This window comes from Podarcis melisellensis, assembly GCF_964234715.1.
Source record: "Podarcis melisellensis genome assembly, chromosome: 2".
NCBI lineage: Eukaryota > Metazoa > Chordata > Lepidosauria > Squamata > Lacertidae > Podarcis > Podarcis melisellensis.
The window spans coordinates 33,647,918-33,675,205 of record NC_138529.1 but is presented as its reverse complement, the minus strand read 5'-3'; the positions used below and the strand labels follow the sequence as shown (position 1 = coordinate 33,675,205).

At 44.7% G+C, this 27,288-nt stretch overlaps 2 protein-coding genes across 5 annotated transcripts in view; both read right to left on the bottom strand.

Annotated features, from left to right (window-relative positions):
• LLGL2 (LLGL scribble cell polarity complex component 2) overlaps positions 1-6,541 on the bottom strand; it is a 63,588-nt gene extending 57,047 nt beyond the window's left edge. The window contains exon 1 of one of the 2 annotated variants that reach the window (XM_081899583.1): positions 6,401-6,541. Coding sequence is in view for 1 of the 2 variants with exons in the window: in XM_081899582.1 (XP_081755708.1) it covers positions 6,192-6,201 (10 nt within the window). In the remaining variant the exon portion in view is untranslated. Of the gene's footprint in view, positions 1-6,191; positions 6,232-6,400 lie in introns of those variants that run through there. The other variant, XM_081899582.1, reaches the window with a different exon arrangement.
• Positions 6,542-11,088: 4,547 nt separating this feature from the next.
• TSEN54 (tRNA splicing endonuclease subunit 54) lies at positions 11,089-26,861 on the bottom strand. Of its 3 annotated transcripts, XM_081899744.1 has the most exons (12): positions 26,788-26,861; positions 25,524-25,688; positions 24,758-24,821; positions 23,682-23,765; positions 22,122-22,220; positions 20,724-20,776; positions 19,232-19,330; positions 17,028-17,668; positions 15,794-15,854; positions 13,923-14,039; positions 12,161-12,349; positions 11,089-11,651 (listed from the first exon to the last, which is right to left on the bottom strand). In XM_081899744.1, the coding sequence occupies exons 1-11, from the start codon at positions 26,829-26,831 to the stop codon at positions 12,199-12,201; spliced, it is 1,578 nt and encodes a 525-aa protein (XP_081755870.1). In that variant the 5' UTR covers positions 26,832-26,861; the 3' UTR covers positions 11,089-11,651; positions 12,161-12,198. The 3 variants fall into 3 exon arrangements, with proteins under 3 accessions (XP_081755870.1, XP_081755869.1, XP_081755871.1); XM_081899743.1 differs by having other exon boundaries at positions 11,089-12,349; XM_081899745.1 differs by lacking the exons at positions 11,089-11,651; positions 12,161-12,349 and having other exon boundaries at positions 13,943-14,082.
• Between the last annotated feature and the right edge of the window lie 427 nt (positions 26,862-27,288).

Below are 27,288 nucleotides of genomic sequence, written 5' to 3'. Positions count from 1 at the left end.
GTCAGCCACGTGACAAGTTATAAAGACAGTCAACAGCAGTGGTTGAGTGTGTATGAAAAAAAGAGACAGACAGACATACATACATCATGGCATGCTTCTCTCTCTCTCGATAAACTTTCGATAAATGCTGTCTCCAAAAATCTAAGCAACAGGAAAGGTATAGGAAGAATAGTAACCCATCAGATTGCAAAGATGCTCTTTTCATTTTGGTCCACAGTCTTATCTATAAGATTCAGGTGTATTTGCTGGGGTGTTTTTTTACCATGACAGTACTGAAATGAAGGAAATGAAGCCAAGGTGCCAGGCATGTCCCAGGGCCAAATTACATGTTACATAGTTGTGGGTTCCTTTAAACAACAACAACTGAGGTTGCCATCAGAAATTGAAGAGCAGCAAGAAAAGGAGCTGATTACCCCTTTCCACCATTTCTGAATCCCCAACAAACTCCTTTCCTATGCAGCCCTGCTCTCAATCAGAGGATTAGGCGGAAATGGAAAAGATAAAGTAGAATATGCCTGGTTTGGGCCACAGATGCATAAGAAATTTCATTATGGTGCCCAGAATATGAAGCACTCAGTCAGTCATGTATGTCGAGTAGCCCAGCTGCTGGTAGCAGAGATACAGGCTTGACAAGTGATCAAGAGAGAGACTTATGCCCCTCCCTGCAGCTATGGTATTCAGTAAGCAATGCAGGCTTACAACAGACCTATTCAACAAGACCAGAAAATGTGTTAATCAGTTCTCATCATGGCAGTCAACTTTCAGATTTGAAAATAAGGGATCAGCAGCCTCACCTGTCCCGGGGACAGTCTACGGGATATCTATCAATCCAGGATAGCAGCAGGAATCAGCAGGACACGGTGTTGGAATAAGGGAATTTCCCACAAAAAAGGTAAGGTTGACAGCTATGGTTCTCATAACAAGAGCAAATGTTGTTATCCTATCACTTTCATTAAAACAGGCCTCTAATTGATACAATATGCAAGACTCTTCAGTTAGGAAGTGGTTTATCCTGTCTTAAATGGAAGGGTAATCTGCATGTTTGAGACTTTTGTTCTGTGCTATCCCCAACTCACCAGACTTACTTCTGGCCATTAAGGAAGACCTGTGAATATTATTTAAAAGGTCATCACTGAACTCCCCTGCAGTGACAGAACTAAAATACTCCATATTTTGTAGCCTCTTAACAAACCTCTGATCCAGAGGTATTGAAGTTAACAAGTTTCCTGCCTCTAAACTAAAGAGCCCAAAATCAAATCTGACAAGAACAGAGATATGTGCAGCTGGCAAAAAGTCAAACAGAAATTAATGCAGACTGACAAGGTGACAAGTTAAGCCAATTATTCCAAGTAGAATTTAAACAGAATGTTTGAATAAAATGTTGCAGTGACAAGTCTTCAGGAACTCAGAGCAGCTTTTGAAAAGTGGGTTTATCCATGCATACTTGAGAACTCTCCAAAATTTGTTTCCACTTTAGTCAATTTTGAGAAAACCAGGCAAAATCACATTTAAAATTATAATCATATTCCTACACATAATCAGGAAGGAACACTGAAAAGCATCAAACCCAGCACTATTTTTCTAGAAAAAGAGCTGCCGAAACTCACCATGAACGCCTCCCTTGTTCTCTTATAATGGCACCCACCTGAGAGGTGTCGGAACTGAGTTCCAGCTAGTTCCAGCTGGAAAAAAGCCCTGATCATATCCGGGAACATTTGGTGTATGTTCTACAGCACAGAGAGGGTTTCCATTCACTGTTATGAGGAATAAGGCTTGCAGTTCTAAACATGGAATGTCCAGAAGGCAAGTTCCAAACTTGGTGGGATTTTCTTATTGAGTAAGCCTTTTTAGGACTGAGTTAGAAGATGCACAATCAACACAAGGTTTCTTTCCCTTTTACAGGCGACCCTTGAATTTTAAATCTGTATTGTGAGACCTGAAGAGATCAGATGTAAGATATGGGAAAATGACACACGGCTAAACACAAATTTTATAGGAGACTAACTAACCACAAAGCAGCAATATTTCAGATTACCGTATTTTCGACTCTATAAGACGCACCAGACCATAAGACGCACCTAGTTTTTGGAGGAGGAAAACAAGAAAAAAAATATTCTGAATCCCAGAAGCCAGAACAGCAAGAGGGATCTCTGTGCAGCGAAAGCAGCAATCCCTCTTGCTGTTCTGGCTTCTGGGATAGCTGTGCAGCCTGCATTCGCTCCATAAGATGCACACACATTTCCCCTTACTTTTTAGGAGGGGAAAAGTGAGTCTTATAGAGCGAAAAATACGGTAACTCAAATTATCAACATAGCCTCAGTCAGACAGAGCATTCACCTTGCTGCAAATGTGACAACAGCCAAGAAGATAGCCAAGTCATAGGACAGGATCCAGAACAGGCATAGGCAAACTCAGCCCTCCAGATGTTTTGGGACTACAACTCCCATCATCCCTGACCACTGGTCCTGTTAGCTAGGGATGATGGGAGTTGTAGTCCCAAAACATCTGGAGGGCCGAGTTGGCCTATGCCTGATCCAGAATATCCAGCGCTGCATGAACAGCATTCCACTCCCACAATAGAGCTTCCCCTTTCTTCTCTCTGCATGCTTCCAAAAACTGATCCAGAGGGACCCTTGACACTCTGAAACAGATTTTGTGGGTGTGGGAGAGGCCTACAGGCGACAGCAGAGGAAAGGGACATTCCATTGCACAAGAAGAAGTCTGTTGTGCAAGCAAACAGCAGCATTTGGAGTTCACACAAGCCACCCTATTTACAACCCTCAGAGCTAGATGACAGATGATGTACTTCAGCTCCCATCAGTCTCAACCAGCATGGTCATAATGATAAGAGTTGTATTCCATTAACATCTAAAGATTTCCCATCTCTGCAGCAGGGCATACCACTGAAGCACATCTGCATTCCATACAGAAGCAAGATTAGCCCAAAAAAACAACAGCAATAAAAACATTGTGTTGCTTACTAAATTTATTACTATACATGCACCACCAAGTCATTTTCTTGCCAGAAGCTAACTTCTCAATTCATAGTTGAGCTATACAAGACAGCAGTAAAAATCACACTGTAGATAATTCCACAATACCACATTTAAACTATGGAAGTTATACCACACTTAAGTTACTGCAGAGAATATAAATGAAAAAGGCAACAGTGGCAGTGAACATTCTTAAGATCACTTAATTAATCTTTTGAGTGATGTAATAGACAGGCCAGTATTTTCCACTTTATTTGATGCTGTACATGGCAAGGACATTCCATGATAGTTGATTCATATTAGAGATAGAAAATACCACATATCACCATAATCCTGCAAAAGGAGGTAGGGCTATCTTTCCTTTTAATCACCCAACTTACTTGGAAAAAGATTGTCTGTTTGGGACAAACTCGTTAACCATAAGCTTCAGAATGACAATTTTAAAATATACTATATGCTCCAGTGAGGCAGCTTCGGTGTTAATTCCTGTGAGAAGTATTTGCATAGGGAAGAGTCAGAGATATTTTTAAGTGTGATACTACATGGAATCTTCTGTGACCGAAAGCTGCTCACACGCCTCTGATGAAGCAATGGCAACTAGTTTCCATTGCTGTTATACCACATATTAATGCCTGTAAGTCAGGGATGCAGCTTTCCAGATGTTTCTCAACCTACCATCAGCCCCAGTCAGCATGGTCAATGGTCAGGATGACGGAAGTTACAAGTGAAGTTCCCCAACTCTGCTGAAAGACTGTAAAAAGTGGTTCTCTGTTTGCATTTGGTTGTATACCAATACTAGTTGTCGTTCATCCTACAGGTTTGTCAAGTTCAATAATTGCTGATTTTCCCTTCTGGAAGTATACCCTACTACACAGACCCTAAACATGTTTACTCAGAAAGCAATCCCATTATTGTAATTGCGTACGCTCTAGGGAACCAGGGATGGTCTGGGAACACCTGATGCCGCAGCAAAGCAGGAACAGACCTCAACAATAAACCACACAGAAGATCACATAGGAGCAGAATAAACATTATTAAAATTGTGCACACTCTGGACTACAAGTTCTCATTTAAGATGAAACCCACATATTAAATGTAATATTAGGCAGCAGCTGCTTGACCAGCTGCAGCTTGAGCACACCTGTGGCAAAATACCGTATATTTTAACAGAAGCATCAACAATACATAGTACACCGTTGCTTCCTACACAGACCTTGAAAATGTAAACAGCTTTAACAGCTCAAACTTGCTGCTGCTCATGAAACATTATGCTGTATAGGTGACTCTAGACTCTGAATATTAACACAAATTTCAACCATGAACAGCAGACAGGTAACTTCAAGGAACCACCCCCAGGTTCCAGTTTCAACAATACAATAGGCATGAACACCTACAGGGTCACCTGACCCACCTCCAAGAAAAAGATGACATGTTTCACTTCAGCACAGCAAGAGGTGCAGAGCAGGGGTAGAAAGCCATTTGTCCGCAATAATACACCATTGTCTGAGCTTGGAATGAAAACCTGCTGAAAGACCATTAATAAGGCAACCTCAAAGAGATTTATTTAACAATGAAATTATTTCAAAGGGCTCCAATTTCCCCTGAAACAACTCAGATTTAATGAGACCCGGTAAGTTTTCCCAGCCTCCAAAGCAGTTACTATTTCAGGTTGAACAACTAGCAAGCCTTCATTGTTTGAAGAGACCAGCTTGTCTTAGAAGTTACACATGGAGTCCAAATTAAACTGGGAGGGGGAATAGGGCAGGAGGGGAGTTTCTCAGCTATAGAAGCCTAAACTGATCTGTTACTTATGTGCCTGGCCTTTGGAGAACACAACAAGGCTATTCTCAGTTGTGATACTTGACAAATACCTTTACTAGTTAGGGTGTGGTGTCCACTCATATTGCTAAAGACTGCATGGAGATTTCAGTTTGCCTCAAGCTTATCTGTAGGGGCATTCATTACCTCAGATGTCAGCAGTGTCTGGGGAACAAAGGGAAAATTTGCCTCAGTTCATGTGGTAATTTCAGTACCACAAACAGTTATCTAACACAATGAAGGGCAGGTTTCCATCAATGCCGGCTGATATTATCATACTTGCCCAAGGCTAACGCCAAATGCCCCAAAGCACACATACCACATTGCTCTGTAAGAGAGGATCTGCCATCTTGGATTTCCTCAATAAAATCCCAGAGCCAACCTTTGGCCTATGCCAGGGATTGAGAGCATGTGGTCCATCAAACCCTGTTGGACTACAACTCACATCCTCCCTATGCTTGGGGCTGATATAAGTCAGAGTCTAACACATCAGAGGAACACATTTTCCCACTGAGTACTGACCCTATATAGGCTAATGGAGTGGTTCAGACAACTAATAGGCACCAAGATGCCAATTACTGGCCTATACCTCCTAGAGCTTATTATACTAAATTTCAGTCAACAGCGACATATTGACCTTCAAAGAAAAGGAAATGACGAGCAAGATTCGTCTTGACCTGCTACCAAAGAAATAAAAAGCCACCTGGAATCAACAATAGTCAGAGGGGAAATCAAGCCCCCTCACAGAGGTTTGCCAGCCTGCCATACTGTAGTCCCAGAGCACCTGTGCAAACAGCACAGCCTGCCAAAAAAGTATCAAGTACTTGAACAAAAGCAAACCTTTCTGAAATACCTCCAGCCAACAACCGACAAGGCAAGGCAATGCTGACCAGGGGCATCGGAAGAACAACAGGACTCCTAACTTCCTGCTTGCTTCACCGGCGAAAATTAAAAACGAAAAACAAAAACCAGTTACCTGTCTCCCCAGGGCCAGATCTCAATGCTGGCAACCCCCCGCAAAAAAAAAAAACACACACACAACAATCCACAACTAACTCGGCCAAGGTAAAGTCCAAACTTCATCTACTACCCACAAAGACCCTCCTTCCCACACTTCTGGCAGACACCAGAAAAAAACCCCACACAATTCTCAAGGCCAAGCGCACCCAAGTGATGCCCCCCTACACGCTTTCTCAGCCCATCGAGAGCACCCTTCCACCAACCCACTGCAACACCCCCACTCCGACCAGCTTTCACGCCCCCTAACCATCATACCAATGAATCCCTCCGACGCCCGCCCTGCAAGGCACTCCCCGACCAGCCTTGCCCTTTCTTTCCAGGATCCATGACAAAGCTCAGAGCAGTCTCCTATTTGCTCACCTTCCAGCATGGAGTCCAAGCCTCAACTCCACCCAACGCCTGTCCAAGGGAGCTTCTCCCTCTCCCCCACCCCGGAAAGCACCCCCCCTTTACCTGGCGTCCCCGCCCCGCTTTCTTTGCAGCCTCAGCCCCGTCCCGTCCCCCCGCCCAGGCCCCCCGCTCACCGGGGGGGGGAGGGCCGCGTGCAGAGAAGCCAGGCTGAGCCTTACCGTGCAATGTCCCCCGACGCGCCCCAGCTCCTCCTTGCGCCGGCGCCGCCGCCACCTCTCCTTCCTGGATACCTCCAGCAGGGGGGGGCGTGCCCGCCGGATATGCAAATCACAAAGGGGGCGTGGTGCATCCCTTTCTCCCCCCCCCCCCACTCTGCCGCTCGTGAATAATTCATCGCGCTCACCGCTACCCGCCTAGCCAATCGGGAATCAGCAAACCTCTGCCTGCATTCTTCTCACTTTGCATCCGGCCAATAGCAATTGGCGCGCGCGAGGGGGGGGGGGTCGAGATCAAAGTAGGCTAATTCCAGTATGACTATCTTGGCTTCTTAAGACGCCGTGGTCACGCCCCATATCCGCCGAGTTCTGGGCGCACCTATCTTGCTTTTTTCCGGTGGAGGAGAGACGGTGTGCAAGCAGTGGGTACAAAGGGCATGAGCAAAGATAGGATTCTGGGCGCTGCTTTCCTGGTGCTAGCTCGTAATTAAGGCTGCTCCCTTGATTCAGAGCAAGTAGGAGCTCCTGCGAAGAACAAAAACTCGAACGAGGCGGTTTTCCAGATTGCATTTCTTCCAATCTTGACTGCGTTTTCTTGTGTGTTGCTCTGGAGCAGGTGAGGGAGAGACAAGAGCAGATGGATTCGTATTCCAATCAGGAAAGAGATACCGGTCGCAAAAAAAGTAAAACAGCCGCTCAGTGCACACAGTAATTAGAACAGGATCGTACTACTGTTGTTGGACGTGATACCAGAGTAACTTGGATTTCGAATTAAAATTCTCAGCCAAGTCGTTGCATCTTCCTTTAGGGAGATCCCTTCCCAAGCTGTATAATAAAGATTACCACTGTTAATTAGAGGTCTTGTTCATACTAATATTCATGACAGTTCTAACTCTTGATCATGGCCAAATGGCTTTTGTTTCTTATCTCTCTTTTCCACACACGATACTTGTGATAATTTCTAAAGGTGTTGCCCTGTTAACTCTGTTGCAGCAAGAACAGCAATTTGTGCCACAATTTACACCACAATATATTTCCGAGTAGTCTTTAAGCTGCCACAAGGCTGTTTATAATATTTCTGATGGTAGTAGAGTTTATACTGCTTGCTGTGTGTGGTGGCAGGATCTGATCAAGCGATAAAACAAGCCACATCTTCTGCTTGTTTATGTTAAGAGTAATCCTATTGAACAGTAGTATATTAAACTTGCGTCAGAGAATATCATGCTGTGGATTAAAGGTACTGTGTTCACAATTATGCTTGGAAGAGAGTCCTTTAAGAGGATCTGACCAGTTTCTTGCTATTGTTTCTCAAGGGGAAGCACTGACATGACAATTACTGCAATATCTGCTTCTCTCAGTAAGCCTGGATGGAGCAGAAATAACAAACTGCATTGATTCAAATGACACGTGTGCCACAAGTTGTATGCAGGCTGCTGATAGAGCCTTAACATGTTACTCCCTTTTTAAATGAGCACACATAAATGCATATTTGCAAGGCTAAACACGGTAGTAGTACTGTTAGGGCAGGATTTGGGGGCAGAGGTTTAAGGCCCCATTCAACAAAATAAGCAGGAGAGTCCCCACATACACAAACAGGGGTTATCTTGCCACATTTTGAAGTAAATTAAAACACATGCCCCCTCAGAAACCCCCTTCCAGAGAGTACCAGTGCTACTTTACATCTAAAGCAATAGTCACCAGCGTTTTGGGGTCCCTGAGTCACATTCAACCTGAGTAAAGTGCCATGGACCTCCCCTTCCCCCCGCACTAACCAAGCACACACTGCAACCTGTTCTATTGGCTACAATAAAATGCTTCTTTCAAGGCTAATTTGAATGGGTGAAAGGGAAGGAGACCCCTGCAAGAAGGCCACTGTGGGCATATGTGCACCTACAGATGCAATATTGGCCATCCCTAATCAAAAGATGGGCTGCGTAAGAGCATTAAGTCCAGAGACTAAAATTGCCTAACTGCCCCAAAAGTAAATCACAAGGTTGCAAGTTTTGGAAAAGGAAGGCCTGATCTAAAGCAAAATTACTGATCTAGCAGTTGTGAAAGTGATCTTTTTTTATTTGTAGTTGATAGTCTTTCAGCCCACAATAAAACACTCAACTTTCAAATATTATTCACCATTAACACAAACAAACAAGAAACCCAAAAGCCACGCTGCAGCAATCAAATTACTTTTGTTCATTGTTCAGTATTGCCCAAGCCAACTGGCTTATGATTGAGTTACGATGCCACAAATCAGAGGCTGGAGGCTGCTCTGTGCATCAGCAAAACTAGGGCTAAACAGCAGAAAAAGAAAACAACAACAAGTGAACAGATTTAGTTTCAGCTGAATGACAAAGATTGTGAATTCAGCCTCAGGGGATTTTCTGTAGCTTTCATCTTGGTTTTCCCCCTCCAGCAAACAACTCTGGTACTGTGAAGCCTGGCTACAAGGAAGGCTGAAACTGAGTCACCTTGCCACACTCACCTTTTTGTGACACTGTTCAGATAACAACACCTTATTAAGCAGCAAGTAACTGGAAGCTCCAGAATTGCTACTTATTTTTTTCGCTATTCTTTTCCTGGTTTCATCAGAATTTTGGTCCATATATCCCTGAAGGCAAGCAAATGTCATTCTGTCACCAAAACAAGGGAGATTAGCATTTGGGTTGGTAAGACACAATGATGTTAGTGGCTCCTGCTGGGCTGGCTGCAAAAAATGGCAGTCCTTCTGGCATATTTTAAGGTAGATGGTTTTGTATTTTCGTACTGTACTGTCGGGAAATCATTCCCTGATCAGCCAAGTATAATGGTTGGCTCTCAGACAGGGATAAAATAATGAAAATGGACTGGATGAGTGGCAGAAATGTAGTGCTTATTGTCTCCCAACAATTTTGTATAAAACTCTCTGCTGGCATGACATAAAAAAACGTAAGTTTGGGACATGGTTCGACAACTTTGCGCATGTGTGGAGAAGTAGACCATTAGAGGTAGCTGGAGTGCTATTATCCATCAGTTACCTAATGGAAACAAAACTGCTGTGATTTTGTGATGTACTATCCTGGAGCCCAGGGAAAGGATTGACTAGTTTCCCCATTATGGTCTGCAGATTTCAGAAAGCCACCTTTGATAATTGTGAGCTGCAACACAGCATCATAGTCAAAAGTTCTCATTTCTTTCCACAAGTTCTCCCTCTGTAGTGGTTTGGTAGCAGATCAGGAAATTCTTTGGTCCCTCAGAAACTCAAGCCAGAAAAATCTCCCATGAATTCACTGAGGCATACTTCTAAATGAACAAGGTTAGGTCTGGGTTGTAAAGCATTTTGTGTGTGGGAGTCCTGGAAGACCTGCTTCCTGCCTTGCAGGCCTTTCTCCACCTGGCCTGGGAGGCAAAGGCCCTGGAATTGACTCCAGCTACAAAAGATGAGGCTGCCAAAGAAGCCAGAGACCATTTTGGCCAGGCATAGGCAAACTCGGCCCTCCAGATATTTTGGGACTACAACTCCCATCATCCCTAGCTAACAGGACCAGTGGTCAGGGATGATGGGAGTTGTAGTCCCAAAACATCTGGAGGGCCGAGTTTGCCTGTGCCTGATCTTGGCTGTCTCTTAGGGCGGTCCCAGGTCTTCGACCCTGAGCTTCCACATCATGAACCGCCTTTTGCAGGATTGGCAGCAACAGCAGCAGATATGTTCTATTCTTAAGAGAATATTTTATTCTCTTGTTAACTATTCTGTTTTAAATCTGCATTTTATATTGAATTCCTTTAGAAATGTTTTCTTTTGAAATGTTTTAAGATTTTTTTTGTTAACTTTGCTGCATTAAATGTACATACCATTGTTGATTTCCTTTGTAATGTATTCTTTTGAAATGTTTACAATAACATTTTAGTTGCTTGTTCATTATGTTCAAAGGCATAATTTACATTTGACTTTCTTCAGTAATGCTGTATTCTGGATTGTTTTATTTGCAGTTTTAGTGTGTTGCAAACCACTTTGAGATTTTTTCTTAAACATATAAAGTAGTATAGAAATGAAATGAATAATAATAATAACGATGCACAGAACATATCTAGAGGCTCTCTAGCCCAGTCTTCTATAGGAAATCAGGGTGTTCCACCCTCTGACAGCTCAACCCGCATAATCCAGACAGGGTAATAGCCACATACCAGCCATGTCAGAAGAGCTACTCCGGAAAGAACTCGTTTTCAGCCAGCCATCCAAATTGGGTGGAACAAATACACTTTATGAGAACAGAGGGCAAGGCTTGCTGCTTAATGTTGACATCATATAAACATGATGGTATTTGGGTTGGGATTACGGGTTTTCTGTTATAGCATACACCATGTCTCCCCTTATACGGTCTCTGTCTCCCCTTATACTGAAGCACTAGGACAGCTCTGATCATAGACCTAGTGTCTCTTCTTTCAGGTAACTATGACTGGGTAGGCAAAGCTGCTAAATGCCCAACAATTTTCGGTTGCTTCTCTCTGTCTTGGGCACAAAAGAAATGCAGTGCATTCTGGGAGATCATTTGGGAATCCACTTGTTAGCAAATGCCGGCAGTAGTAAACTGCAAACTACTGCCAAGTAAGAAAGCCCTGAAGTATTTGACCAGAATGCATTAACTGCTGTCAATCATATTTTGCCTAAGAGAAATGCACTCTATGAAAGCACCCTAAAAGGACCACAAGACACTGTATTAATGTAAACCTAATTGTTATTTTATTGCTTTAGCCTCCACACTTGGCAAAAAAACCCCAACCTTCATAAACAAAACTACCTCTAAAATTTCTTAGGAAAAAACACACAGGCCCTTTATTTTTGATAACTGCTTTCTGGCTTCAACGACTGTAGCAAGTTCATAGGCAAAAAAGAGGCAGAAATTTGGTATCTGGAGAAGAAGAAAAAAACTCCATAGCAGCAAGGGTTATAAATAAACTTTGTAATACAGACAGTTAATTCTCAACAGGGAATATCAATTTGCATCCTGGAGAGAAGCTGTAAAGCAGAAGTATGGCAGCCCAGTAATAATGACTCCAGCTCTGAATAATTAAGGTTCACTAACTTTATGGAAATAACACACACACACACAAACTGGTGGTGTCTTTTTCCATGGACTCTCTGCAAAATCTCCGTGTTCTGTAGTTTCCTTTCCTCTGAAAGATCATTGCTGTTGAAAGACGGTGAGGAAAGCACTTGAAGAATCATCTGTCTGCCCAACCACAGAAGACTATTCTCAGGTTTTCACTGGCTGTTCTGTGACTAGAAAGAACATCATGCAATAAACACAGGGAAAGACAATACGGTCCTCCAGATGTTAGATTACAATTCCCATCAGCCAGAGCCTGCAAGGTCAATGGTCAGGGATGATGGAAGTTGCAGTCCAACAACATTGGCTATCCCTGCAATAATGGCTTGCTCCGCGTCACTTGTTGAATCACTGATACTGAATGTTGGTTTCTAGAGTTTATGTTTGCCAAGGCTTCCAGATGGTACGAGCAACATTATTTATCATGGAAACACTTCCCTGGCATCAAATAACTAGCAAATCGTTCCACATTGGCAGAGCCACTATGCCATGTCCAGGCAAAAACCAAACAAAATACATTTGCACGTTTCTGTCCAGAAATGTTTGTTTTGTTTGAACTGCTCTTTGCTTTTATGAAATGGGCAGGCTCTTGCTGCATGAAAATTGCATCTACTGGCGACACAAGGTAGGTAGATATTAAATTCTATATAGTCCTGAGTAATATTTTGTATAAAACACACACCAGTTCCAAAGATGTTTCCCAATGTGACAGCAGGAACATCAGGGATGAACGTCCACAGGCAGCTTAAATTCCTTGAAAGAGTAGAAAGAGATGTCTCCATTGTCTACTAGTGCAAAGACCACTGTGACATCTCCACTTTGGCAAGCAAGCTGCTTCACTGCCCTCAGGGATGGGATCGGTTCATCAAACCTATGAGAGAGAGAGAGAGAGAGAGAGAGAGAGAGAGAGAGAGAGAGAGAGAGAGAGAGATGCTTATCTTTCTCAACAGCAAACATGCTTGATTTTCTGAAAAAAGACATCGAACTTGGAGCAGGTTGGGAAACTGGTATTCCCGTGATCTAGCTGTCTGGTGACATATGTAAATTCCTGGGAATCTAGTACTGTATTCAGTGGGGGGGGGGCGGCAGGGAATTTCAAGCCCTCAATATTAGGGACAGAATTTTGATAACCATGCGGGTAAGTATTGACTAAAGCAGTGGTTTTCAACCAGTGTGCAATGGCAGTCAGGCCCATCTTAAGCATATCCAGCTCCCTCCGGCGGCGCCCCCCCATTTCCCAGAGTTTTTTTAGGGAGGATGGCGCTGCCGGCGGGGCTGGAGGAAGTGGGCAGCGACTGGAGGGCGGCTCCTCCAGCGGGGAAGAGGCAGAGGCTGGACGCGGCGCCTCCCGGCTCAGCTAGCTGCTTCATGCCATGGTGGCCATGGCAGATGGAGGCTCCAGGCACGGTGCTGCTTCGGTGTGGCATGGCGGAGCTGGCGAGCTGATGTCAGGAGGCGCTGCATCCCGCCTCTGCCTCTTTCCTGGTGCCCTCCAGAACTTGGTGCCCCATGCCACTAGCCTCTATAGGTAAGACGCCCCTGATGGCAGTGCGGGTATGTGCCAGGAGCTGAGTCGGCCTTGGAGTAAACAAGCAAGTGGGTGAGGAAGCCCAGCCAGCCAGTTCGCCAGCCCTTGCTGTTGGGAACGGACAGGTAAGTCCCAGGCCCCTGTGGGGCAGTGTGAAGAGGCATCTCTCTTTCAGGCAGAGGGGGCAGCTCAGAGACCAGGGGTGGCAGCAGCAGCTGCTCAGAGGACTCCCAATGAGAGGGGAGAGGAGGCTGAGGGAACACTCCACAAGGGAGGGTGTTTGAAAAAGGGTGAGGGGCTGCCAGCTCTGCAGGCCAGGGGTGATAACTGGGCTCCTGAGCCCCACAGGGGTGCCACAGAAAGAATGTAGTTGGTCAAGGGAGCTGTGGACTCAAAGAGGTTGAAAACCTCTGGGCTGAAATATCGGCCACAGAACCAGAAAGTATAGAGGGGGCTAGGGAATTCAGCAGCTGGGATTCAGAGTCCTCACATGGTCTCCACAACCAGGTTCCTGCCCCAAATCAAAGAGCACTACTAACAAGACTGTTAGTAGTGTCTGTTGTGTGTCTGTTGGGTTGGTGGAAGACTCTCTTATCCTTACACCCACTCACACCCACGCCTGGACTGTAGCAGGAACTTGCCCAGCTGGCATGATCTCCTCTCTAAAGGCAGGCATCCTTGGTGACTGACTGCGGAAGAGTTCCACTTTCTCAGCATGTACATTGCTTTTAAGGATTTCAAACCATTCAACTACAGTACTCTAAAAACCGATTGTTGATGCAACCCATTAGAGCTAAAACTTCCACTTTTTTGAAGGAAGGCTTAGGCTCTCTCCATAACAAAACTGTAAGCTAAATTCTTTAGCAGATTAGAATATGTAGCTTTGCTGATCAATAAACTGATGAGTGCCTAGTACCTCCGAACACACATCCGGGCGTAAGGCTTCCCAGGGTCATTCTTCTTGAAGCTGGAAGCCACATCTGCTTGATACACATCAAAATCAATCTTCATGTCCCTGGTATCGTTCTGCAGTCTGTTGAGGAGGTTAGTTATCAGTACAAAGCTTGAAAGGTCTCCTGTACCCACAGAGAAGTACCAGAGGAGGGAAAAACAGGAAAGCACATCTTTAGCTACAGCATATTTTGGCAGGATCTAGAGCGGAATTAAGGGAAGGGGACCCATAACTTCTTAAGGTGTTAAAAGAGTTGGCTGGGAGAGGGGGTTGAGAGTGGGCATCATAATAAGGCCAGGGAACTCAGAAGGATAGCAAAGACACACTCTGGTCTTCCAGTCTGGTCTGCAGCTGTTTGGGGACTACAACTCCCATCATCCCTAGCTAACAGGACCAAAGGTCAGGGATGATGGGAACTGTAGTCCCAAAACAGCTGGAGGGCCAAGTTTGGCCATGCCTGCTTTAACAGACATCCAGATTAATTCCACAGCTAGGTAGGTTAGACATTAGCTTTTAAACAAACAGCAGCTCTGAAATCCACCTCCAAAACCACCACACATAGCAGATTTCATTTGCACGCTCCCAATTAATAGCAAACAAGTCTTTAACGTGATTTATGCAGTCTTTACACAACCCAGAATTACAAAGCTTCCCTATCAGATACGGAACCACAGGCTCTGGATTTCAGTATTCCAAGCCTTGCCACCGCCTGAGACTCATGAACGAGAGCGTGTCTCAAAAGATGTTCTCTACTGACAAGGATGAATGGCAAGAAGATAAATCTGAACTGAACTTGCAACTGATATCCTCCCACTTCTATGACTGGAAGAAGCAGGGACATTCAGGTACACACTGCACTTTGCCCATGATGATTAGTTGGTTTGGATGTTAGTCCTTTGGTAAGCACGTTTCTGGCACATAATTTAAAACAGAATTCGAAGTTCATGAGCTGCCACAGAATCACACAACTGGAGAGTTGGAAGGGACGCTGAGGAGCATCTCGTTCAACCCCCTGCAATGCAGGAATGGGCAGCTGTCCCATACAGGGATCAAACCTGCAACCTTGGCGTTATTGGTGCCATGCTCTAACCCAGTGTTTCCCAACCTTGGGTCTCCAGCTGCTTTTGGACTACAACTCCCATCATCCCTAGCTAGCAATACCAGTGGTCAGGGATGGTGGGGAATGTAGTCCGAAAACAGCTAGAGACCAAAGGTTGGGAAACACTGCTCTAACCCATGGGTAGGCAAACAAAGGTCCGGGGGCCGGATCCGGCCCAATTGTCTTCTAAATCCAACCTGCGAATGGTCCGGGAATCAGCATGTTTTTACATGAGTAGAATGTGTCCTTTTATTAAAAATGCATCTCTGGGTTATTTGTGGGGCCTGCCTGGTGTTTTTACATGAGTAGAAAGTGTGCTTTTATTTAAATAATAATAATAATAATTTATTATTTATAGCCCGCCCATCTGGCTGAGTTTCCCCAGCCACTCTGGGCGGCTCCCAATCGAGTGTTAAAAACAATACAGCATTAAATATTAAAAACTTCCCTAAACATGCATCTCTGGGTTATTTGTGGGGCATAGGCATTCGTTCATCCCCCCCCCAAAAAAAATATAGTCTGGCCCCCCACAAGGTCTGAGGGACAGTGGACCGGCCCTCTGCTGAAAAAGTTTGCTGACCCCTGCGAGTCTAACCAACTGAGCTATGTTTCAACTTAAATTCAGGAGTGAAATATTTTAAAGTCAGTATACAAAGTATAGAATAGCTGCTAACACCTAGAACCACTGAAGAGAGATTAAAAAGCATATGGCCAGCTTTCTAGTTTTGATACTTACAGAGATGCCTCATCCAGGATATGGGAGGGCTGGAACACACTGATCTGTTGGAGCACACTCGCTAGTGGGGAGAACACAAGAGAGGTCTGGATTAGGGGCATGCATTCTTCAAAGATCTTATCTGCCCTGATTAGGCATTTTCATCATTCTAACCACCCCACCCTCCACTCCAACAAAGCTATATGCACCTTCCTCTCCTTCTGCCCAGAGGATCTGTGAATGAGAATAGTTGCATGCAAAGAGAATGAAGTCTATGGAGCAATAAAATGCAAATTCGGTAAATAGAAAGAGGGTGGGCGAGCATGTACTTGATTTTCTCAAAGTACAAGAAGGTTTTCTAATTGAAGTAGCCGGGCAGGAAGGGATACCAGGAAACCAGGAATTATGTTCACACGTGGTGGGGGTATAAATAAGTACCTTTTTTTTGGCAAAGGGTGATTAAGGAGATAACAGAAATCACTGGGTTAAAGTTGACCCAAAGTCCAGAGGTAGCACTATTATTAATTTACAATGGGGTGGAAGGTTCACAGGCTATGAAGGACTTGCTCACAAATTTACTGACAGCTGCACAAATTATTACAGCTAGGAAGTGGAAGGGACAGGCAGAATATAAAATGGAAGAATAGTAAAAAAAAAAGGTGTGGGATATAGCTATGAATGATAAATTAACATATGCCATTAAGGTAAGACGGGGAATATGCAGGAGAAATGATTTTGAGGAGATATGGAAGGTGTTTGTAGAATTGGTACTGTTAAAATGGAAAGGGGTCAAACCATCACAAGAGGTGTTAAAATTTTGGGAGGTTGGATAGTTACAATGGAATAGTCTCGGTGGTGGGGTGCACATTTTTATTCTTATTAATTTATGATTATTAAAATAATTTTTTGTAAAAAAATAAGTAGCTGGGCAGTAGGGGAAGGCACAGAAAAAGATGTGGTGAAGGCAATATAAAGGGGGAAATAATGAACTGGGTTACCAAGCTAGTAGGCACTCTGCCCCAATGGTTCTTGCCACCAATAACATCACATCCCTGGAGGCATCAGCTTGAAAGGTGCATGCAATGGACAATTTCTTGGCCTGGTCCTAGGCCTGTTTGGGAATGTCATCCCTCTGAAGGAGCTGCTCCGTCCAGAGGACTGATGTAAGAACTGCCCTTCAGGAGCCTCTGGGGAAACCTGAATTCTAGCCCGTCACCCTACCGCAAAAGGGAACAAAGCCTCTTTTCAGCAATACCTGTTGACAGTTCTTGGTCTGGCTTCACAAGCGGGGTGACCGCCTGCTCCCAGAGGTGCGGAGGGTGGTTCCGTTCCTCCCACCGCCTCCTCTCTTTCAGAAGCGCCTTATACTCTTGCCATGTGGAGCAACGCCGGACTTCTCTATCCTCGTTGACGCTGCTTTTGTACCTGCTCTCCCACTTCAACTGTTCCCGCTCCTTGCGGGTCAACCTCTCGTGCTTCTGGTTGAGCTTCCTGCGCCAACGGGTCGCATCAACCTCCCGGGCTGTTATGTTCTCCGGAACGAACCTCTTATCAGGCTCTGCCAGGAGGGTCTGCGGGCAATCGGCACCCATGTTGGGGAAAGTAATAATGGTGTAATCCCAGCGGGAAGGACCGACATTGCTGCGGTCCCCACGAAAGGTCTTACTAGACCTCTTCTTGTCATCTTGAGCACGAGCTGGAGCTTCTCTTGGGACGCTACAAGATGGGGCTGGCTCCACAACTGCAGTTTTAGGATCTGAAGCATTCGTGCTTTCCTTGGAAGAATCATCGGACGTTGGGTGCTTGGAACTCTCGTGATACCTCCTGGTCTTTTGGGGCGACTCTCTGCACTCCTGAGACTTCTCTGAATCTTTGGGTTTCTTGTCTTGTGACAACCTAACCAAGGGGAAAAGAGAAATAAATGAATAATAATAATAATAATAATAATAATAATAATAATAATAAACTGGAGATGCCAGGAATTGAACCTGGTGGTGATATTATTATTATTATTAAAATGTATATACCACCCTACATCTGAAGGTCTCAGGGTGGTTCACAAGATAAAAAAAAGGATAGAAGCGTAAAATTAACAGCTAAAACAAAAACAAAACAAAAATGCCCCTCCCACAAACACATTTAAAAGGCCATAGAATATTAATCAGCTAAAGGCCTGGTTGGAGAGGAATGTTTTCTTTTTCTTTAATTAGTTAAAAAAAATATTTTTCCAAATTATTACAAATCAAACCAAATTACCGTATTTTCCCATCTATAAGACATCCCTATGTATAAGATGCCCCCTATTTTGGGGGACTAAGATTTAAGAAAATGAGGAGAGATGTATACACAGGAAAATAAGGTACTTTAATTTAATACAATTTCTTAAAATCAGGTTTCCCGCTCCTGTTGCAAACATATGGTGATCCATTTCCTCCCATAGCCGCATCATCTCTTGTTTAATGTCCAGTCATCATCCTTCACTAGTCGTTAGTCCATTCTTGCAGCTGACCTTTCCCCCCCTTACAAACAGTGCCTTTGTTACATCTTATAAATATAAAATCTTATAAACATAAAATCCATTTCACATTTGTAGTTTCATTGTAGTTTCAGACCTGGTGTGCTGGGAGGACTAATTACTATCTTCCCTTATAACATTTTCGCCTGGCACCTAAAGACGTATAATGAAGGCCCCAGACAAATAAAACATGGGCATGCTGCTTTACCATCACAAACTAGCAAGGTCACAGTAACTGAAGGAATCCATTAGGCCCCACCTGTTATCTAACGCAATAACGGCTATTATTGAGTTCTTGACTCTTTACACTGACGTGGGTGGCACTATGACTTAAACCACAGAGCCTAGGGCTTGCCGATCAGAAGGTTGGCAGTTTGAATCCCCGCGATGGGGTGAGCTCCCGTTGCTTGGTCCCTGCTCCTTCCAGCCTAGCAGTCTGAAAGCACATCAAAGTGCAAGTAGATAAATAGGTACCACTCCGGCGGGAAGGTAAACGGCGTTTCCGTGCGCTGCTCTGGTTCGCCAGAAGCGGCTTAGTCATGCTGGCCACATGACCCGGAAGCTGTACGTCGGCTCCCTCGGCCAATAAAGCGAGATAACCCCCGAGTCGGCCACGACTAGACCTAATGGTCAGGGGTCCCTTTACCTTTATCTACCCTTTGGGAATGGGTGCAAAATCTGCGGGCTTCCAGATGATGTTGGGATACAAAGCTCCCATCTGCCACAGCCAGCATGGCCACTGATTAGTGATGATAGGAGCTGGAGCCCAACAACCTCTGCAGGACACCAAATTGACTACCCCTATATTGTGGCAAGTGGCAAACATGAAAATTGCTGGGGGGACGGGACAGAAACAGAACTGATACATTTCACAGTATGCAGTAACATGCCCACCTAGGGCGAGCCAGTCAAGGGCACCACTCCCAGCATCTGTATGGTTTTACCGAGGGCTGGAGCTCCTCCGCCTCTTGCTGCGGCTTCTCTCTGTGCCCTGGCAGTGGCTATCCAGATTCAGCTGCCTCTCATATGGCGTTGGAACAGTGCTGTGGAGTTAAAAGGGGAATCAGAAGATGGTATTAAACTCTGAGCAGGTTGGCTAAGATTTACAAGACAGAAGCAGATAAGTGCTGGAAGTGTAAAGAGGTGGAGGGAACATTCTTTCACATCGTTCTACCCAGACACTGAGGTCCAGCACCGAGGGCCTTCTGGCGGTCCCTTCACTGAGGGAAGTCAAGTTACAGGGAACCAGGCAGAGGGCCTTCTCGGTAGTGGCACCCACCCTGTGGAATGCCCTCCCGTCAGATGTCAAAGAGAACAACAACTACCAAACTTTTAGAAGACATCTGAAGGCAGCCCTGTCTAGGGAAGCTTTTAATGTTTGATGTATTACTGTATTTTAATATTTTGTTGGAGTGGTTTGTTGTAAGCCGCCCATAGTGGCTGGAGAAGCCCAGCCAGATGGGTGGGGTATAAATAATAAATAATTATGTGGTGGACATGTAAAAAGGTAAAAGAGGATTACGAAATGACCTATGATGAACTGAAAAAATAAATGTTTAAAATTACTTTCCCCCAGAAAACCAGAGTCCGTTCTGCTGGGGATAACCCAGACTGAAATCCCCAGGTGTCAGAAAAGGTTATTCATGTATGCAACAACTGCAGCCCATGTTTTGTTAGCCCCAAAATGGAAAGTGAGCGAGGTCCCGACTAAAGAGGACTGGCAACGCAAGTTGACAGAATATGCACAGCTTGCAGATTTAACATACAGAATAAGAGAGCAAGGAGAACATACATTTAAAGAAGATTGGAAAATGTTTATTGAGTATATGGAAAATAGCCATGTACAGCTGAAAACGCTGGCAACATTAAGATAAATTCAACAGTGTTAATAATTCTTGATGGATGTAAGAGTGGGAAATTGATTTGAATGGTTATTGTAAAATATGCAGGGGTGCAAGATATGTAAAATGAACCATGGAAGCAGAAGGAGGAAGTAATTGGATATTTTAAAGTTTGTAAAATGTTTATTTGAAATTGTAAAACAGAAAATTTAATAAAAAATATTATATAAAAAGGGGGAATCAGAGAAGAGAAACCAAGACCTGCCATTCACTCTTAGCTGCAAAAGCCTTTTTAGCAACGCAGAAATGATGATAGGAAACCGCCCTTTCTCCTGGTTATCAGTTCTTCAGCTGATTAATTCACAGACTCATTTGAAATCGAAGGAAGAAGTGGGAAGCAAAATCCATATACAGGTCTCATTACTGACCCAAAGGATGGAAAGGCATGCATTAACCTTGGGAGGTTGGGGTGTCAAAAAGGAGGGAGTGTGAGACAGACAGAAGGAACCAACATGCAATGCTAAGGGGGTGCCTAAAGGAAAACCTTGAGAAGGGTGTTCTAAGGGAGGGGGAAAGACCACCATCAAACAATTACCTGGGACGGAATCTCAGAACGATGTAACCCAGTCTTTTCAAGTGGCTGAATACCTTAAAACAGGGATGAAAATGAAGTCTGACTTTTGTGTCCTTTCAGGATCATACAACAAAACTTGAATCAACATTACCTATGACGGAAAGCCATTCTGCTCAGCTGCTGCTATTGCCTCTCCAGCAGAGGTGTGTAGGGGTAGGTGTGTGTGTGTGTGTGTGGCAGCACCAACAGTTTGAAACTCCCTACCTATAGAGACCAAGCAGGCACCTTCACCCCTTTCTGCACCTGCTAAAAACATTCTTGTTTAGACAAGCCTACCCAGATGCTTAGAAACTTGAGGTAATTTTAATCGGTTTTAGTATTTTAACTTTAGTATGTTTTGAAGTTGGGTTGTAATTTTGCTTGATTTTATCGCCTTATCTTTTTGTTAACTGCTTTGAGGTGTTGTTGTTTTTACAATCAAGCGGTGTATAAATTTTAGGAAATAAAATAGTAACAATAAAAATCTGTATCAGATCCATGTCGCCAAAGGCACATTTATCATATAAGCTTCTCCAAAACACATTACAAAACAAAAACAATATTTGCAGAGTGATCGTGACTCATTTTGCTTTGCATGTTAATGCTTTGCCACCCCAAAGCACTTATTATTATTATTATTATTATTATTATTATTATTATTATTTACAAGGAGAGTAGCTCACAGCCTGTGCTGCAGCACCTGGTAAGATGCCAGAGAGACTTGCACTTCTCTTCCAAACACAATCACAGGCACCATTCACCTTTGTGGAGAATGCCACAAATCAGCTGAAGAGCCCTTAAGCCAACATATACCGTCAGACTCACAGATCTTAACTTCCCATTATGGAAAAGAAAGAAAAAGAGGAGGTGTATACTCTCTCTCTCTCTCTCTCTCTCACACACACACACTTTTATAAAAAGTAATTAAAAAAAAGAAAAGGGCTATAGAGCTATCAGATACCACAGCAGATTATTGTTTATGCTTTCATACAATATTGAAGCGTGAAAAATATTTTAAGTCTCCTATGTTACTTAACAGAAAGCCCAAAACACTGGTAGTATACTGACACACATCCTTCGCTGCCAGAGTAAATGCATCTGCTAACTATATTGTGGTAACTAAATTGGCATAGGGCTCTTTGCTTTGAACCTCCATGCAACTCCCAGTCCCCAGGGAATGAGAGAAACGCCTTCCATCACTCAGAAACTAAATACTTCGCCAACACAGATTGATACGTCTCCAAACGTGGTTCTGTGCTTGCTGCAGAACTCTCACCATTTTCATTCATTCCAATTCAGTGCCGCACGTGTGAGCTTGGGCTTTGTTGACTTTTCCACGAGATTGAATACCTGCAGCCAAACCCAAATCCTGAGACATACCTGGTACTTCAGCAGGCTCACTGTCTTCTGGGATAGCAGATTCTCATAGGCTTCCTGAACTGACATAGGCAGGCCTCTGTAGAACAGCTGAATAGATCCCTAGAAGACAGGAGAATAACATTTCGGAATTAAAGCCTGCGTAAAAACTCTGTGGGGATCATATTCTGTGGACTCAGGAGCCAGCCAGCCCATTTTAACTCAGAAGTACACTGCTTTTTTCTTTAACCTTCCCTCTTGGGGATTTAGGGCAACAGCATGTATTGAGGTGGAGAATAGAGGGTGTGTCCCACTTGGGCTGAATAGGATCCTTAACATCTATTGCAAGAAGGTTTTGGGGACCTGGTCCAATCCCAACACATGCACCCAGGTGCTTACAGATCCATAAGAAGAGGTACACACTGCCTACCATTTACAAAGAACAAGGGCAGCTTTTCCCAACCTTAGGTATTCAGATGTTGTTGGGATGACAACCCCCTTCATCCCTGACCACTGACCACGCTGGCTAGGAGTGATGAGAGTTGGGAGTCCAACTGGGGAAGGTGACACTAGTGCACTAGTGTAACAGAGTCTGCTCTCAGTCTGTGACAAGAAGAGGCAACCAGGCAACGGAAGCAGCAGAAAACAATGGAGCAAACTATAGCAAGGGTATATTGACCCCTTTTCTTGTTGTTGTTTAGTCGTGTCCGACTCTTTGTGACTCCATGGACCAGAGCACGCCAGGCACTTCTGTCTTCCACTGCCTCCCACAGTTTGGTCAAACTCATGCTGGTAGCTTCGAGAACACTGTCCAACCATCTCGTCCTCTGTCGTCCCCTTCTCCTTGTGCCCTCCATCTTTCCCAACATCAGGGTCGTTTCCAGGGAGTCTTCTCTTCTCATGAGGTGGCCAAAGTATTGGAGCCTCAGCTTCACAATCTGTCCTTCCAGTGAGCACTCAGGGTTGATTTCCTTCAGTCTGGAGAGGTTTGATCTTCTTGCAGTCCATGGGACTCTCAAGAGTCTCCTCCAGCACCATAATTCAAAAGCATCAATTCTTCGGCGATCAGCCTTCTTGATGGTCCAGCTCTCACTTCCATACATCACTACTGGGAAAACCATAGCTTTTACTATACGGACCTTTGTTGGCAAGGTGATGTCTCTACTTTTTAAGATGCTGTCTGGGTTTGAGCACCATAAAAACACAAAGGGGCAATGCCAGCTATTTTCTAAGCACACAGTATCATCCTCTCCTTACTTCAGCTAGGGTGGAATATGGCAATAATACAAGGCATGGTTTGTTACATCAATTCTTCTTAGCAGTGCACAATTACCCCCGTGCACATTCTGCACTCTCCTTCCCCCTGTCCCCATCCTACTTCTTTGCTCCACAGATAAATGTGCATATTTGCAAACGATCATCATTTATTCTGCGACAGGTGGCTTCATGGAGCTTGAGACCTTTCTGCGAGGTGCTGCAGAACAAATGAGGAGGGGAAGGCAGTTGCCCGTGCAAAGTCCCACTCGGCACTTGATAAAAACATGGAATCAACATTTCTTAAGCCTGCAAGCCCGGTCTACTTACACATTCCAGGAGATACAGGGCTTCTTCTGGATGCAAGCATTGCTTTCCGTGCTCTGCAAAACCCATAGTATGCCAGAATTTCCCCTGGCAAGGAAAGAAAATGTCAGTTGTTAGGATTAGCTCTAGACAGATACACAAGCCTTCAAAATGGTTTTCTGCAAGGTAAGGCATGCCCAGAAAGGCTGGATCCTTTAAGGAAAATATTCCAGACTCTCTTCTGTGCGTTGTGATGTAGTCATATCCTCTCCATCAGGCTTCTGGCTATACATAAGAGGAGAACCTGATCTGTTGCCCTGTGGCATGAATTGCAGGTGAGGCTTGAGGATGTGTCACCTTCTACCTTTTCTGAAAGCTACTGTTTGAGAAGATTACAGTGGGGCACAATCAACCTTCCACATCTCTATTTAAGGATACCCATAACTTCCCCATCTAGATCTCTGCACGGCGTTCTTGAAGCTATACAGCTCTATATGACTTACTCAGGCTACCTATCCATGTCCCATGCTTCAATTACAGTGGCTGTCCTCCTGCCTTATCTTTTGCTTACAGGAATAGGCAAACTCGGCCCTCCAGATGTTTTGGGACTACAATTCCCATCATCCCTGACCACTGGTCCTGTTAGCTAGGGATCATGGGAGTTGTAGTCCCAAAACATCTGGAGGGCCGAGTTTGCCTATGCCTGGCTTAGAATGCCACAGGGAAGCAAGATGTGGAAGAAACTGGGAGGAACTGGGGGTGAAGCATGTAGATTTCATGAAGCCACCTGCCACCCCCTCATCATCTAAGCGCTGTACTGGCCAGCACCATCAGAGAAGCTGCTCTCCAGGGAGAGTAGCAGGTTCCAAAACCAATCCAGCCCTCTGCCATGGCTGCTCCCAAGCTGAACACTGCAAAATCAGCTTCCACACTGAGCTGTGCTAGAAGGAAAAGCCATACCTGGCAAAGCCTAGACCCAATCCAAACTCCACGCTGTGTGGTGGGGTTTTTTTATTTGAAGCCAGGCTCTGTATGGACACTACATAATTAAAAAATAAAGAGCGAGAAACAACAGCATAAAGATGAACAGTGCGACTTACAGCAGGGGTTTTCAGCTCGACAATACCTTCCTGGGGCTTCCACTCAGCTGCCACCAGACTTCCCCTACAAAAGAAGTTTAAATAAAATTATATCCTGTTACCTTAACTGAAAAGGGGTTAAGAAACCATTTGAGTCTTAGCTGGAAGCACAACCTTTTGAAAAAAGATCAGGGGGCAACTTATGTACACATCCTTATGTAAAAACTGCTTCTCTATCCAGCTTCAAATTGCCTTGCAAAGAAAGCAGGCACTGTAAATCTACATTTTTAACACATTCAGTTATTTCACTGTATACATGCTTCCGTCTCTCAATATGCAGAATAGGGCTGGCAGTGCTCATCAGTCACAGAGGCAGCAATATACTTCCCTATAGTGGCCTGGCAAATGATGTTTGAAGCTTCTTTACCCTCAAGTCAGGCCAGCAGTTTAAACAGTTTGAGACCAGGCAATCTGTCAGTCTGTCTCTGCCTCCTTGGACCTGCGCACCCATGCAAAGCTCATCATCCAATGCTTGTTCCATGTCCTTCAAACTTATCATTGCCTGGGGTATGGGACAGAACATTTTCCGCTGCAGTAACCCTGGCTCTGAAACAACCTCCCTAGATGGGTTTGTACTGTAGCCCATTCTCTTGTGGTTTTTAGGCTTAAACACATGCAAGCACAATGTGGTTTAATCTCTCCCTGATGTCTGAATGCTTTTTTTTAAATGACAATTTTAATTGTTGTTTGTTATTATTCTATATTATTGCGGTATTATAGTACGTACAACCGCTCCACACGCTCTTCCTCCAAAAGCTGCCAGTGTTCTTCCCGGCACTGACGCAACCTCTCCTCTTGCTCTTGTGATCCATCGGGGAGGAAATCCTTCTGGCCATGTGAGCGCTGAGGGACCTTGTGATCACGTGTGCGAGCAGACAGCAGCTCTGCTGGGCTGTAAGCAAAATTAAAGAAGGGCAACCACTCACAAACCCAGTGCTATCAACATAAAAGGGCCTTGCAGCACCAGGACAGGGCTCCTCTGGTCTAGCATCCTGTTTCCCCACAGTGGCCAGTTATGGGAAAACCACAGAGAATAATACAAGGGCAATCTGGAGCCCTCCAGATGTTTTGGACTCCAACTCCCATCCAGCAGTCCAAAACATCTGGAGGGCTCCAGGTTGATAAAGGCCCAGTCTACTGGATCCACTTGCCTACACTCTCAACTTACTCCATACGATTGAAGCAGGACTTTTCTTTGGAAAAGCCACACTGCTACAGCGACACTTGTGACTTCTATATGCCTGCTAACTTCAAAAGTGCTTTCTAACAGTTTACCTGAAGTTATGTTAACCAGACTGCAACTTCTCATGCCCCTTTTTAAAGAATTGTCATTACAAACCTCAGACCTAGGGGACAAGTTACATATTTTTGTCAGGAGATCTCCCATTTTCTGGAATAACCTTCTAAGATGCCAGCCATACAAAATGAGTAGAGCCAGTCCACTCAGCACTGCACAAAATCACTAAAAAAAGAGAGTCACAACTAAAAAAAAAATTAAACCCTGGGAAACCGGAAAGGTGTTTCCCTATGCAATTCCAAAAGGCTGAAGCCAACGTAAAATATGAGCACTTCCCACATCTGAATGATTTAATAACTTTCAGGCGGATGTACCAGTAAAGGCTTAGGAATTCGCTTCCTGCCACCACGATACGCCTCGTTTACTTTCAGCAGCGGAGCTCCTTCTTAAAAAGGGAGCGCCCAGAATACGGGATCCAGGACGGACGGACCAAGAGGAGGACAGGGCAGAGCCCCTTGCTCCCGCAGCTAAAGTTGCGTGCATTCACGTGTTGCTGTTTTCATATCATCGGCTTATAACTCTCCACTACCCGCGTTCTCCTGGCTGCAGCCTCGCACTTCCGCCTCCGCCCGAGCCGCAGGCCGCCGCGCCCACGTGGCCGTTCACCCCGGGGTTAGAGGGAGCCCCGACCGGGCGCTGGGCGACCCCATTAAGCTCATTCGCATCCGCCCGCCACGCACCTGGCCCGGGTTACCTGAGCAAACGGCGACCCTCAGCAAGACGTAGCTCTGCATCCATGGATTCCACTCGCTCCGCCCACTTGGGCCCTCCGACTCTTCCCTGCTCTCCTTCCCTGGGTCCTAGCGCCGGAAAGGTTTCTAGCGAAGCAACGACGCTTCTCCTCCGGCTCTCCAAACCGGCGTGGAAAGCGAAGCAACGACGCTCACACAAGACTGCGGGCGCGCGCATATACGCACAAGCAACATCTTTTGGGTGGGGAGGGGGCAGGTGCATTTTCAACAGGAAACCGTCAAGGGTCCAGATCTGGATCGGGATGCTGTGCAGGAACGTTGCTTTTTCCAAAATAATAATAATAATAATAGTAATAAAAAAATTAATTTTTTTTATACCCCGCCCTCCCCAGCCAAGGCTGGGCTCAGGGCAGCTAACAACCAATAATAAAAACAAGTTGAATAAATACAACTTAAAAACAAGATTAAAATAAACATTAAAACATTAAAATGCAGCCTCATCA

Excerpts from the sequence above, each read along its gene's own strand:
- TSEN54 (XM_081899743.1), bottom strand. The coding sequence starts at position 26,831 with ATGGATGCAGAGCTACGTCTTGCTGAGGGTCGCCGTTTGCTCAG. Across the intron at positions 19,331-20,723 it reads GTTCTGAGATTCCGTCCCAG|CACTGTTCCAACGCCATATG; the intron begins GTAATTGTTTGA and ends TTAACTCCACAG. Across the intron at positions 15,855-17,027 it reads AGACCAAGAACTGTCAACAG|CGAGTGTGCTCCAACAGATC; the intron begins GTATTGCTGAAA and ends TCTCCCCACTAG.